Below are 16,127 nucleotides of genomic sequence, written 5' to 3'. Positions count from 1 at the left end.
GTCTAGCATAATTGTAGAGCTGACAGTCTGGTTATTGTAACACCAGTAAGACTGTGTTGCTCTATTGAAGGTGAGAAATATTAAAAGCGTTTACTGATCTACTAAGATAAGAAGAGAGGAATTTTGGAGATATTGTGCAAGTGGAAAGTGCAGAACCTTCCAATGTTAATAATAAAGGTAGTAAAATGTAAAAAAGTGTAGAATCAAAAGTGACTCAAAAGTCACCATGTTTGTGGAAAAGAAAAAAGAAAAGTTATTGCAAGTTATAGTGATGCCAGAGGGAGGTTTTGAAGGTAACGGGGTGAAAATGATGATAGGTGAGATTCAGCTACCTCTCAACCATCCAATATCATAGACAGCATAAATCCTAATCCAAATGAGAGAATAAGTCAGAGGTTGACAAGTAAATCGGTGTGTCACCAGCATTTAAATGATTTTGAACCAAAAAAAGGAGATGCATGGAATACAGGTCCATGTCTTAAGAAGTTGCCATTTGGATTGTGAGGACAGGTAAATAAAAAATGAACCAATGTTTTAACTGCTGCAGAAAACAATTACTGATTATGTTGTTAATGGACAGGAGGGGAGTGGGTCTCTTGTATTTACAATTTTTTTATTGCCCACAACTTGAATGAACATTATGTTTATTTCTGTACACTGTGTACACTGTATGTTTTCGTTAAACCTTCCCCCAAAAAAATGACATTAAAAAAAAAAAGGTAAAGCAAGAGAGTTTAGCACCGCCAATGCCGATTTATTAGAAAAAGATTAAGAAGTTTCCTTGTTCCATATTAGAAGAATGATTTGCACAGAAAACATGGAATTGCATAAAGAGAGTAGGAAGAAACATTGACTATATTTATTGATTGAAGTTTCTGACCTTTTAAATAAAGTACAATTTATTCTACTAAACTTCAGGATCTTGCAAGTTTTGATTTCAGAATAAAGAAGAAAGGAAATATTGTTTCATTTTATTTCCAATACCATCATTTCAAGTTGGATTTTAATTACAGAAACATCTAAAATTAGAAATGGAGTCCAAAACTTCCTAGCTACCAGATACAAGTCACACACATTGGGCCTGATTTGTTAAAGATTGGAGGACGATGCACTCATCAGTGAAGCTAAGAGATCCAGCAAACCTGAAATGGATCTGGTCTAGGACTGAAAACATTTGTTAACACATAGCAACATACTTTTAGGAAAACCATTACAGGTTTGCTGGATCACCCAGCTACACCAATGAAAGTGTATCATCTCCAGTCTTGCAGAGCTTTAATAAATCAGGCCCATTGTTCCAGTATTGTTCCAGTATTATTGGGGACATTCAACAAATGCACTATTTAGTACAGTAAAGTCTATCCTTTATTTACCAAATCTGCTTACAGTGTACAGTTGATTTGGTAATGAGAACACTCTTTTTACCTGATTAATTTTCTACCTTATCTCTCACTCCAACAGGTTTTTTTTTATAAAAAATTTTGATTTCTATCATTTGTGTTTAAGTTTTCCTAAATAAATCACCCTGTTTTTTGTGTAAAGCCCATGAAATTGTCTTTTGGAAATATAGGAGCTGATTATGCTATACCTCTTACTATAAATACTAGTTGCCTTGATGTCAATAATTTAATTAACCTAAAAAATGTCTCAGAAAAAATAAATAAATATATATATGTATACGTCACTTTCACCTCTTCCAGATAATGTGCCAGACCTTTCCCCCATACAGAGGTTTGTGAGGAAAAGAGAGTAAGGAAAGCTTTATGAGGCCTTTAGAGTTGTAATTCTCCTTTACCTTTTCCACAGCCCAGCCAACATGAATCACTGTACTGTGAGCAGAATGAATCACTGTGTTGGCGGGAAAATGTCAGGCAAGTTTAAACAACCAACCATCCTGAAATGTTGTCACAGGTCACACAGCTCACGCCGCATGTGATGACACTTCCCAAGCACTTAGTCTGTTATGCCACTGTCCAGTAATGAAGCACACATTTGCAGCATGTATTCACAGACTGAGCTGTCATTTTCACTGACAGCTGTTTCCCTTCACAGACTTTTACCAACTTGTACCAGACTTTTACCAACAAATCTGTCAAAAAAAGGTGCCGGAACTCCCGGTGCTGGAACTTCCGGTGAGTTCAATGAGAAAGAAAGCCATATATATATATATATATATATATATATATATATATATATGCATAAGCTAGGCCAGAAGTAGTCTATATAACCTCTCAGTACAGGTTGCATTAAAAGTGAACCCGTAGCCATGCTATAGACATCCAATTAAATTATTACGAAACAGTAAATGAACCTGAAAAGAATACAATATTTACTATATATGTGAAGGCATTGTGGAACAATTGATTCCTTTATTCACAAGAGAAGATGATCGCTCTGGGTTACTGGTGTCTAAAGTGAGCAGCACATACGCAATTTTAGCTTGGGTTGCCAGGCAATCCTGGCCTCCCTTTGCATGTGATAGGATGAATGAACTTGTGTGGGAGTTTCATCATTCTGTCATGGCCAATCAAGATAGCTGAAGATTGTCCGGAAGGGGATGAAGAAGAGATGATGCCCTGGAAATGCCCTGTGCTGGAATGCACACTGGTGTATTGCATGGATTTAGTTCGGCTTTAAGGCTGACCAACTCCTTGTTCAAGTTAGGCCCACAATTTAACAGACTGATATGATACCATTAAAACTCACATTGGCTTAGAAAACAATTAAGATAGAGCAAAGGTTCAGGATGGAATCTGACTCCCCAAATTCACAGATATCAAAGGACTAGCCTTCAGGACCTCCTGCACTTTAATAGCAAGTAATATACCTATTGAAATCCTCTACTTTTTATGAACTTGTAATTTACCCCCATTTCAGATGGCGCCACTTTTTTTTTCCTCAATAGTATATTTTTTTTTAAACTCACAATGAATAAATATCCAAGGCTAGTGTAAGAAACAATAACCTACCCTTTCAACTTCCTAGGCAGTTAATGAAGCCAATTGCCTTGGTAATCTCCACTTCTGTAACTTTTGAATCATGTAAGTTGGTTTGCTATTTAGTAGGTTTCCTATTCATTTATATAAATTATGAATTTTAGTAGTCCTTTGATTAATAAAGGCTTTGAGTTTTTTGTCCCAGCCACAACAAAATGTGTTTAAACAACATGACATTGCTTAAATTTCTTAAGAAGTTAAATAAATTTAAATCAGTGTAATTTGTTTTAATGGGTGGTAAAGAGAGTTCGTCATTTATGTTCTTTTTTTATTTCTCCTGAAATGGGTGCTTTTGTAAAGCACATGGTGATTCTTCCTTTGACCTTGAGGACACAATTGAATATGCAGTTATGTTTATTGCAATATAAAACAATACAGCACGTTAAGCTCTCTGTTTAGCTAATTTCTACAACCAAATGGCCTAAGAAAAAAAATCATCTACATTAAAATGTACCGTTTAATTTCAAGAAGGTTTTTTTTTTCCTTTATTTTAGTTTCAATGTGCTAAACATAAAAAGCGCTCCATTTAGAGTGACAAACTTCAAACATTAAAGGTGGATTGCTTGAAGCCATTTCATTCCCATCAGTCTTATAAGTAAGGTTCTTAACTTATTACAAGGTCTAATCAGCCATAATTCTTTAAGTCCCAATGTATAAACCCTGCAAACATACGCTAGGTTTGTGAAACCTGTTTAGCATTCATGAGCAACACGAAGAAAGTTCCACTCAGAGATTCCTAGACATCACTTAAATTATATTACATTGTTCAAGGACAAGTTTGGCATCATTATTTTATGTGTGTGTATCTGCTTATTACCATATTTGGCTTCAGAATAATAGTCACATGAATTGCATCTAGATAGCTGCTTTAACATACTTGTTAAAACAAGAGCTACTGAAGGCAATTATAAACCACAAACCATTGTACACACTGTGACTTAAAGACTTCTTTGACAAGCAGATGTTAAATCACAAGTGTAATGTAACTAAAATTGCTGAAGAAAGGTAGTATATTTGTCGTTTCATAAAATAAATAGAAAATGGGACAGTTTTCTATCATCATTTATAATGCAACCTGTACAAGGATAATATGGAGCCATGATAGGTGACTTTATCTTCTGCAAAGGGCTTCAATAGTTTTTTTCAGTAGTTATCTGGATTACAAATTTATTTTAGAATTTCTGACTTACAAATCTGCATAATCAAAAAAAGATTTTATTAAAAAATAGACAGGCAGCTAGAAATTGCAGAAAGAAGTAAGCAATAACAGCTCCAACATGTCTCAGAGTATAGGTTTACTCCAAAAAGACAATGTCATCAACTCAAAAGTTGCAGGTAAAACACAGAAAAATCAAGCATTTTGAATACAGTATTTTTCTTTACATTAATATTTTTAATCACTTGCAATGAGCCTTATTACTTGCCTATTTCTGTACCCTAGAGTAGCCCCCCTCCTCCTCTGGGAGTATCTTGGTATTGGCCAAGCTTCTTCGCTCCTATCCAAATCTCCCTACAATACCTTTTTGCAGAAATTGAAGAGAAATGTTTATATTCTTCAAAAATGCCAAAATGTAACCCATTCCTCTTGTCAAATGAATAGAGGAGCCACAACACCAGATTTAGTGGCAGATGGGGATGCAGTATAAATTAAGACAGGAATTTTATGGTAAGATAGGTCATTTGATGATGACATTTTTACTTTTAGTCATATTGGTATTTTACATTAGCATGTTTGCAAAATGATTTTTACTGGGCTGATCTTGCCAGGACATAGAAAGAAAATGAATCCAAATTCTAATTTTAAAACCTGTTGTTCCTGATCAAAATAGCAACATAAGATATGTCAAAAATAAAAAATATGTGTATAGTAAAAGATAGGTGCTATGGAAATATTAATAGTAAGTTTTTTTTGAAAATCAGTTTAAAAAAGCTGGATCAAAATAAAATAAACAAATTAAAAATAAAATTAATTCAAAAGAATTGTTTCTGTAAACCACCTCTGGAATACCATACTCAGCTCCACCATTATTTCCTTTTAGTGTTAGTGAATTCTACAAATGTAGTGAAAGCATTGAGAGTTGGCCTATTGTACACCTATAAAATGCCCCTTGCAGAAGGAGTTCAGTTTTGAATTAGTGACCTGAACACGTACACAGAGTTACAAGATTCTACTAAACACAAAAGCTTCTATAACTACTATAAAAATTTGCAACATTTTACTGAACCATGAAATAGCTTTGCCGTTTTTGCAACATGTTAAAATGTTTTGAAAATGTTTATTTACTAAACATAAATAGTTATTTGACAAAATGAACTCTAGAAGTTTCAGACATTTTTCCTTTTGGTTATTGGAAGACGAGAATCAGAAAAAAATGACAGTTTGAAACTACCGGTGATTTTACCTGATGGCGACAATCTGTTAGGAAAGATAAAGTATTAGAATTGCATGTTACAAATAAAATATAATCCGTCTTTGAAGTAAAACTGGCCAGGATAATAAATAAAGTAAAAGTTTTGCCTATACATCCATGCCAGATGACACTATGGGGTCTGTTCTGACATTCCCTGAAACATTCCCTGTGGCGAATATTCTAGCTTCATGTGTTTCAATAGCAGTAATTGATTCTTCACCAGGGAATGTTTCAGGGAAAGTCAGTTTTATAAATGGACCCCTATGTTTTTTATTCCCAAAAACAGAAAATACAATAAGCCCAATATTGTAAAGCTCTCCAAGGCTGGAGAACATACACTTTTTACTCTGGACCTGGGTGATCCAGCACACCTGGAATTGATTTCCTCGAAGTAGTTTCTTATGTGTTTTCAATTGTGGACCAGATCCACTCTGGTTTGCTGGATCACACAGCTTCACTAATGAAAGTGTATCTTCTCCACCCTTGGAGAGTTTTGATAAATCAGGCCACTTGTTTTAGATATCATAAGCCTTAAGATTTCCATAGGGTTGCACAGTATTTTAGGCTTTCTTTATTTCTCACCACAGGTGGCCACAAGAAGGCTATCTTCCCCATTCTTGGAGAGCGTTAAGAAATCAGGCCCAATGTGTCTAATAAATAGCAAATTAGTCAAAAAAAAAAGTTTTTTGGCTAATCACCAACCTTTCTAGTTGAAATACACCTTAAACAATAGAAGAGGCCTGTCCCATGCTATCTTTGATTTAAAAACACTTGTTGACTTGTTTGGCTCACTGACTGGCTTCAGTAAATGCGAAGAACAAGCACATATGTCTGGAAAAAATAAAACCACAAATCTTTATTGTCATGTTCTTGACTAGTAACTCAGGATATTGTTAGGGCTGCACCCCCTGGCAAGTGACCTGGGATTACATGGGGTGCGGGGTCTAAGTGTCTCCCGGTTTTCACCAGAGCACCCCACAATGGATGATGGGCTGATGACCCTAATGGCCACCAGACTACTTTGCTCCCGGGAAAACACCAGGCCCCGGCCCACAGGTCCTCCACACCAGGGGCGAGCGGGACAGAGGGCTCCAGTGCAGGGACAGCGCAGATCAGGTACTTAGTTGGATGACAGCAGGAGGATGGTCGGGGCAGGGCAGCTAACAAACATAGTCCAGGTACAAGCACAGATCAGGGCAATCAGCAGACAAACACAGTGCAGGTACAAGCACAGATCATGGCAGCTAACAAACATAGTCCAGGTACAAGCACAGATCATGGCAGTCAGCAGACAAACACAGTGCAGGTACAAGCACAGATCATGGCAGTCAGCAGACAAACACAGTGCAGGTACAAGCACAGATCATGGCAGTCAGCAGACAAACACAGTGCAGGTACAAGCACAGGTCAGGAATTCAAAAGGGTACGAAATGGCAAAACAGTAAGAGTGTGACTGAGCAACTCACAAGTAACAAGGCTGAGGATCTGGCACCCAGAGCCTGAAATCAGGGAGGTAGAAATAAGGCTAGCAGCCAATAGCAGGACAAGGTTGGAACCTGAAACCACTCTGCTCATTGCTGCACATTTCCTAAAATCCCCTTCAGCTGTAAACAGCCTCAGAGAAAGTCCAGGGGATGTTAAAAAAGGAACATCTTTTCACAGCTAAAGGGAGGCTGAGGATGCTGCAGGCTGCTGGACAGATGATCTGTGGGCAGAGTGGTAACAGGTATTGAGTCAAGGGGGTCAGTATCATAGCCAAACAACTAGCATTTGCTAAATAAGAATTGACTGCCAGCATGTCTGTCTTGGGATAGGTTCTCTTTTTTTCAGATGCTTTGTGGTTGCCTAAACAGATATAAGATGTATGCATCTCAACTCATACAACAAGCTTATACCTGCCATCATTATTTTAATGATTTCAATGGGCACTATCTTCTCTGCACTCTGGTTTTCCCCACACCTCCAAAGAACAGCAATTAGGTTAATTGGCTCCCCCAGAAACTGTCCTTGGTATGTGTAGAAAATAATCAGTAAAAATCAGAAAGTGGAGCATGAGCTGATGGCTGCTGAGTGAAATATTGACACGTGAGAATAAGAATAAAACTAATAAAAACTTTTTTTAATGATTTTAATAGCAAGAATAATATCTGTAGTGATGTACAACTAAATTGTTAAAAAACAAAAGAACAGAGCAAGTAGACATAGAAAAACAAGACATAAAAGGCAGAAAAGAACCCCAGCTATACAAATGTAAGTGTTTAAAACAAGTCATATATGAGGTGCCACTTACAAGACAATAGGAAAAAACTAAATACAGATAATTGAATCCCAGTAGATACCAGAAAAATATTTTGAAATATAAAATATATATCCTTGATCCTGCTTACTTAGCAAGAGTAAACATGCAAACTGTAAATGAAAAAAGTTTGTTGTACAGAACACTAGAAACTTTTCTTTTATTTACATGCAGATTTTGTTGTGTCAAGTCTGCTAACATATCTCAGTTTAATAATAAAAGTTAAAAGCTTTTTTGAATGGTGATAATGTAAAAATAACACAGGGATTTTCACTTGTTCATGAACAAAATACTTATTTTTTAATGTTTATGTTTTAAGAGCTATATTTTTTTTTTATAATGTGGACCAATATTTTAGGAAAGCCAGCAAATGCTTATAAACATTAGATATGCAGTCATAAAAATACAACCTAAAGTTTTCCCAGAGTTTTTTATGTAATTGCCAAGCTACAGCAAAAAGATTCTAAAATGCCTAAGCAACCTTTTGCTTAGGTATCTGTATTTAACTACCAAATATCTAGAGCAAAGTGGATATATATATATATATATATATATATATATATATATATATATATAATAATGATGTTTGGAACTAATAAAAATAAATAACTAATAAAAACTAAAATAAACTAATAAAAACATGTGTAAACTTTGTTTTCAAGTCAGCAGTTGAAGCTCTGGTCTTCATTTTACATGTGTATCAGGCTAATCCCAATTGTACTGCTAAAATAAGTCTGCTGGGTGGACTGACATAAAATATGTATGGATTCAATAAAATATATATTGACAATTTATGAATCTGCGTAATGCTTAGATTTGACTCAGTTGCAGCAAAGGGCTGTAAGGAGTCTGGATAATCATATTCAAAATCAGAATAACAAATACAGTATTCATAAAAGAAAATAATCTGAAGCAAGGATTTGACCTCAAAGCCTACAATACATTCAGGAAACATGGTTCAAATTTTTAGGCTTCAGTTTGACATTTAGGAATAGCAGTAGCGCAGAGCCCAACCCCATATTTTGTTGGTAACGTAGTGCACTAGAACCCATTTTACTTACCTATTTTTTTCATAACAGATTGTTCCCAAACACTTACTAAAGGCTCCTTTCTGACTCTCGCATGCAGAAAGCCCAATAGGGTTGAAGTATTAAGCCGCATACACACCTGCAATTATTGTCGTTGGAAAGGATTTTTCATGATCCTTTCCAACAACAAAAGACTGAAAGATGCATGAACGAGTGGTGTACATATAGCACCGTTCTGCTCAATGGAGAGGGGAGGGGGGAAAACAACTGAGCGGCACCCTGCTGCGCGCTCTCCCTCTTCCCTTGCATTAGGAATGTTCATCGTCCATCGTCCCTGGATCCAGCAGGAAGGTCATTCGGACAATGGACGACAGGCGCTGTACACACGCCAGATTCTCGTCTGATATCGGCCCTGAGGCGATTATCGGGCGAAAACCATTGGACGTGTGTACGTAGCTTTAGTATGCAGAAGTTCTTTTCAATACTAGGCAAAACAATCAGGTTCAAAACTTTACAGAAATTTTAATTTGTTAAGTGATACATCAAGAGAGGAGCTTAAGATGATGTGGTCTTAAGTGATGCAGAGGGAATGGATAGAGCCTGAGGCAGCTCTTCCTGGAGAGGTGGTCTTCACTCATGGAGGGACTGAGTCTTCAAGGAGAAAAGCACCAAGCACACAACATGTAAAGTACTGATTATGTTTTTTTTTAGAATCTTATAATATAAAAAGCTGGTGTGTTTTGGGGGTTTAAAGGGTTCCCATTATTCAGGGCTTTGTATAGTTGAACAAAAAGAGTACAGAATGCATGACATTGGAGGGATCAAGACAAGTAATTAATATGATCATTCTATATGCTGGTTATGCTCATCGTTGTGACTTTAGTACCTCCCCCCTTGCAGATCTGGTCATGACAGTAATTTGTAATCAGTAATCAGAAGTGAAGTATTGATGTTAGAAGTGGTGGGTCAAATCTTTTGACCAGAGAAGTTGGTTGTATTTTAAAATTATTCTAGCCTTACATTAAATTTATCTGGTCGTCATGTATACCAAAAGAATACTGTGGAAAAGTTCTTTTTTGAACCATTACATTTTATCACACCATTTATATGTGCTTTTTTATCAAAGAAAATAATTATTTTGGATGACATATCATATCAAATTGTATGAATGAAAAACAATGCCTTAAAAAAAATTTAACAAAAAAGTCATTTTATTTATTCACCTTTTTGATTGGCCCTGATTCAGAACTTTATTTTCAATTTAATTTGTTTAGTTGTTAGTCTTCCATAACAGTATTTAAGAAAATCTGCAGGAAAATGGCTGAATCTAAAAATCAAAAGTTTAGAACATGTTTTTTTATCATATTGCAGAAACCCTGTTATTCAAAAATGGTTATTTTATATTAAAAAGTATGACTGCTGTTAAGAAAATGATGGGGCCAAATTTAGTCGAATGCTCCTATGTACAAAAAACTGTACAAAAAAAATATAAGTTTATAAGTGTGTATGTTTCTTCTGTGACTATAGTAGGAAGAGATATCTGCAAGCTCTAGTCAGAGAGGGTCAACATTAAAAGTTCTGTACTTTGCAAGTCACCATTTGTTTTATTTATTTTAATTTCCAAGCAATAAATATCATTGTGCATGAATTGTGCAAAAGTGTGAAATTTCTTCGCTGCCCCAGAAGTTACCATTGGGTCGCAATCCCTAAAGCTGCAATGAGGCAATACCAATGCCCTATTTGCTATATTTGTGGATGGTACAATATTTGTGAACATTTTGCATATACAGTGTATGTATCAGGGACTTGCAGATAATGTGATGGTTGGTTCAAATAAATCTTAAAAAATCCATGTGATTTTATTCTTAATTATTCAAGGCTCATCATTTTCCTGCTAAGTTTAACCCCAAAATTCCAGTAATGGCCAAAACAGAGATCATGGAAAGATAAAGATTTCAATTATAATGCTGTCCTAGTTTATTGGAACAAAAAATGTTTTGGTAAAAATAACTTTGCCAGCTGTGCAAGCATAGCTGCCAAATATTTTACGTTTTTTTTTTTAGGAATGTAGATCCATTCTGCTGCCTATTATCAATATATTACACTGTATTCATTACAAAAGCATTCATTTCCATCCAGTATTCATTTCTCTTGAGGTACAAAGTATTACTTATCCCAGTTTTAAATTTTACATTATATTCACTACATGACATAAAGAGGAGATATCAGAAAAATAGTAATTACTATATGTGCTATCTTATCTGTAGACCATAAGCTACAAGACATTTGAGGAAGCTGACACCTGAAAGACCTTGAAAGATCAAAAAGATATGTGTAGTCTACACAGTACAAAGACAATGGAGCAATCCAATTAACCCTTGGACCAGACAATGAAATTGCTTCCTCACAAACCTAAAGACAAATATATGATCACATTATAGTCTTGTCACTATTACACCCTGCTGTCCAATTAAATGAAACTTCCCGTATAATAAAACATTTTGAGCACAACCCTCACTATCCATTAAAAAAGGAGTAGGTAAATTGTAATGACAAAAAATATAATTTCTAATTGTATCTTGAGTTTATAACAAAACTCCATGGAACTTTTGGTGCAATACAATCCCAGGCATGGCTTTTCCAATCCATGTTTTAAAGTATCACTTAAGAAGAACTCTTCCCTGAGCAAAAATCTTTCTAAAGTTTCTGCTGACTGAGTTGTTTTGGATGTTTTATCTATCATTTTTTTTGCTTCAGTATCTTAAACTGAAATAATACTGAGCAATATACCTGTTCTCGTAAATCAAAAACCCAGGATTATCTAGTGGATATGTTCATTCTGCTTTATAATTCTAGGTAAACATGGTATCACTGGAAAAGTTCTAGGGACTTCACAGTTTAGAGGTACACATTCTTGGAAAAAGAGGATGTAGTGTATGAAAAATAATGTGGCAATACTGCAGCAAGAAAAGGCTTGAAATAAAATAGGATAAAAAAATGAAATAACTTTGTTCCAATGTCAACCACTTAAGGAAGTAGCTAAATGCCATTTAGCATTCTGGCTCAGAATTTCTGAACTCAATCAGATGTAAAGATTTTGTGTTTCGAGCACCTCCACCAGGGATGTAAACCACTAATAACAGTCCATAGGTCAACGCATACATTTTGGTTGTTGGGTGACATAGACAAGACATCAAACAAAGGTCTGTGACAACAGGCCAGGCAATAAGTTAATTTACAAGCAACTCCCCTAATAAACTGCAGACATTGCAAGGAAAAGCATCATTTGATTGTATTATTGTGAATGTGTCCTTCCTCTTTCAATTACACCTGGATATCCAGTTATTTATTGTTAATGTGAATAGAGGTTACGGTACCTTGAATTACAAGCAGAAACAGTGCCAGGGTGCTTTCCACTTGTCTTGTTCTGGCTACAGTTTCTCTGTTTCTTAACATCCCAGCAACCCTGTACTAAACGTTACACATCTTAGTGTTCAACTGGCATATCATAATGTATCTGTTGCAAGAATAACACTTATATTAAAGCTGCTTTCTGCACAGTAAGCACCTTTTTGTTATAATACATTCTGACTTGTTTTTATTTAGATCGTGATTGTGCTTGAAATATATTCTAAACACTACAACATATTTAAGAAAACAGTATATTCCACTGCACGTCGTATCATTTAACATCATTAACACTTTTTAACTCTTTATCAAGGGAAAATGCAGATTTTCACTGCAGTGGTCTGTGCTAGCATACCTGAGTAAAACAAAGTTTCCATAAATAGACCAGTACTAAACTGGTCAATTGGTTAAAAAAGGGTTTAAATCTAATCATGTTTCTTTTGCATTTGTATACTAAGGCACTATGATAACTTCTTTTGCATCTATCCACACCAAACTCAGGGTCTTTACAAAATAAAAATAATTTATGCATAATTTGTGCATAATCCTTATATCATACAGTTTTCTCTTACCACAATAAGTATTACATATATTGTTGCTTAAGGAACTTATCAAATACTCAACAAAGAAGAATAAATAAATGAATAATGTAGAATCAATTTCTACATCCTTTGATGTTAAACATTCACTTAAATCTTAAAACAAAAAATTGGTACTATAATCATACCAAATCATTTCAAATCACACACAATTATTTAAAAAAAACAAAACAAAAAAACAAAAAAGTACATTTAGAAAAAAAAAATACTATTAATTGCTCAAAACCAAAACACTTGCCAGGAACTTTCTACATAGCTATATTTGCCAATCAACAGTCCTAATGTTGATGTCACAATATGCCGGGAAAAGGAAGAGATTAAGTAATATAGGAATGATTTTCATCTAAATTAGAATAAGATTATAAATACTTGGGGTATTGCTTAAAGCAGTACTTCAGCTTTTTGACACCACTCAATTAAAAAAAAAAACAAGTTAGGCTTTAAATAAATCCAGCATACCTTTGAAGAAAATAAGGATAGTCACTTCTAGAAGTGTACAACTCAGATGGAAAATCAGCGTTGATTTTCGGTGTTCAGTGGTACAGGAAGCTGTATGGGTAGTCATTCATTTACAAATATGGCATTATACATCAAGTAAGTGGCAGAGTCTCTCGCTGTATATTCTTATTAAATTTGGACCGTTCAATAGCCTCCATAACAGCTATTTTATGTTAGGGTCATTGAATCAGTTTTCTTCTAAATGCAGCTAACATTATACTTTAAGGAAGGAATTAATGTATTGTTTGCACAGTTAGCACAGTTGAAGCATAATCTACTTTGGAATTTAAACCAATGACTTACCTCTGTCACTGAAGTCATCCACCAGGATAATTTCTTCTATAAGACTGTCCGGAGTCCTGTTAATCACACTGTGTATTGTCCTTAGTAGAGATGTCCATCCTTCATTATGAAATGGAACAATAATGCTGGTATTTGGTAGTTTTTCCAAGTAAAGCTTGTGCTTGCAACTGAAATAAAAAAAAAAACAATAGCAAATAAGTTACATACATAGTCACAAAGTGGCCAGAAACACTAAAATAACATTTTTTATTGACTAGGTACATTAAATGACTTGCTACTAGGACAAAATTAATTCTGTCAGTGTAAGTGGTAAATATATTTGAAAGCCTTTAGAAAAAAATTGGATCATGTGGAAAGCCAAAACACATTTAAATACTGTATGAGTACAAACAGATTCTAATTTTTTCAACAGCACCTGTGTTCTCTTTACAGATGAATCGTACAAAACAAAGCATAACAAGACATTAGTTCAAGGGTATGTGTTTGTAGGTTTAAATAATAGAAATCTAATAGAAAAAAGCTCTAAAGTCTTATGTGCATACAAAGTAATCAAATTGGTTTGAGCTTCAGTTTAGAGAGGAGTTTTGTGTCATTATTTACAAAATTGACTTTAAGAATTAAGCAATTATACAAGCTTATTATTTATGAATATCTTCAAAAAGAGTCGGGGGCTGGGGGGGTTATTTCAATATTGTCCCCCACTGATTTCCCAGGTTAGGGACATGCCGATGAAGGTAGATTCTTACTTTTTCTGGGATTATTCCAAACCTCTCTTGGGTTTAAAGAGTCAGCTGCTAAATCCTCAGTTGATGGTTGTACATTTTCCTTGGGAAACCCCCCCCCCCCCCCGACTTTTCTTTGCAAATCTACATAGATATCTACAAAATACATTATCATCCTTTCATCCTCCCTTCCATTTTGGCCACTGCCATTGTACAAGCCTTTTGATTCTCCAAAGAACATCATCAGTTACATCTGTCTTGGCCATTGCTACTACAAAAGCCTGTGGAACTTTCTAAATAATCTAGTCTATTACATCGCTATACCCTCTGAGGAAACCGATTTAGACAAAACGTGCCAGGTAATGGGACTCCTAACATAAGATGAAAACACTATCTGCACCTAAACACTTTACGTACATCTTCTTATGTACATTGAATGGAAAACTGTAACACCCTTGTGAGAAACCTAAGCTTGTATAAATTCCTAATTGACTATATACATTTTGTAAATCAGTATATTCAAGCAATAATATCAGGACTATTGAAAAAAAAAAAAAAAAGTCCTCCACTTGAATAAATATGAAATGCTTGCTTGTTGTATTGCTTTTGATATGCCTCTCCAATATAAACATTATTTCATGGCTGTATACACTGGCAGACAAACAGTATTCATACACAGGCTAATAATATAACAATAATTAGACCACAAAGGATCCAAAATACTACTTTATTGGATACCCAACTAAATAATAAAATGTGCTTTTTGTAAACCAAAAGTAAAATGCCAAAATGGGGTACTTTCCACCCAATGCCTCCCACAAGCTCTGCTGTCCCACATGCACAGATAACAGAAATACTTGGTGTATCCACGTTGCTGACCAAGAAGGAAGCATACCATTTTAAGGTCAACACAGATCACCCAATTGTGTTGGTAATATTGCAACAACTCAATGACTCTCTTTATGTCTGCATATTGTTCATAAAGGGAAAATGAATGGCCAACTGGGACTGACCCAAATATATTGCCACGGTGAAGGAGGACACACATCTATCGATGAATATTCGCCATTCAGTTTTATAGATTGGAATTCCCAATTCCTCTATTAAACCAGGTATTTTATGGCAATACACAAAGCCACCGTCAGTTCTAAATTACTGCAGAAATGCAATTTCTCTGGTTTGAAAAAGTATGATACGTTCTTTCTTTTTTCAAGTAAATTATTCTCATGCAGTCTTGATGCTGGGAGTTTTGAAGCCTTCTTCAATAGTCCCAAATCACGTGCCAAATCACTCAACTCATGCTGATCAAATCCCTTACGAACAGAGTCCTCTTCAATTTCAAACTCTTCATCATTGTTGTCCCGTAGTTCATCACTATAATCATGTTCTTCAAAGGAGGGCAGTGTAACGAAAACCAGCACTAGGATTTCATCGGAATGAGCCACTGGGAGTATAGACGATGGTAGACTAGTATATTCTATGTTACATTTATTTTTCTTGTTATATGCTGAAGTTTTCATTATACAAAAGTAAGATTAACTGAAATGATCTCCTGGCTTTTGCCAGGTATACCAAATGGCATCTTATCACGTGTTCCCTTTGTCCACATCCGTAAACCCTCAACACACTGTTTGCACACCTTGAGGGGCCCAAGACTTATCAAGATCACCAAGTTTATCTTTGCAATATGCCAAATAAGCTTGCTCTACAAATGTGCTATTGTTTGCCCTTTGACTGGGAATGGTGAAACTGCCACAGATATAACGAAATGAATCAGGGTTGTTTAGGCACTTACGACGAGAAACAGCCTATCCGGACATGATCTGAAAGAAAGGAAATACGTGTGTAAGTAGAAAAATAAACTTT

At 35.3% G+C, this 16,127-nt stretch overlaps 1 protein-coding gene across 1 annotated transcript in view; it reads right to left on the bottom strand.

The window, feature by feature from the left end:
- The window catches only part of GALNTL6 (polypeptide N-acetylgalactosaminyltransferase like 6), a 571,078-nt gene that overhangs the window by 336,399 nt on the left and 218,552 nt on the right, over positions 1–16,127 (bottom strand). The window contains exon 4 of the mRNA XM_072406052.1: positions 13,540–13,706. Within this exon, the coding sequence (XP_072262153.1) occupies positions 13,540–13,706 (167 nt within the window). The remainder of the gene's footprint in view (positions 1–13,539; positions 13,707–16,127) is intronic.

Source organism: Pyxicephalus adspersus, chromosome 3, assembly GCF_032062135.1.
Source record: "Pyxicephalus adspersus chromosome 3, UCB_Pads_2.0, whole genome shotgun sequence".
Taxonomy (NCBI): domain Eukaryota; kingdom Metazoa; phylum Chordata; class Amphibia; order Anura; family Pyxicephalidae; genus Pyxicephalus; species Pyxicephalus adspersus.
This window is presented reverse-complemented; position numbering and strand designations above follow the sequence as displayed.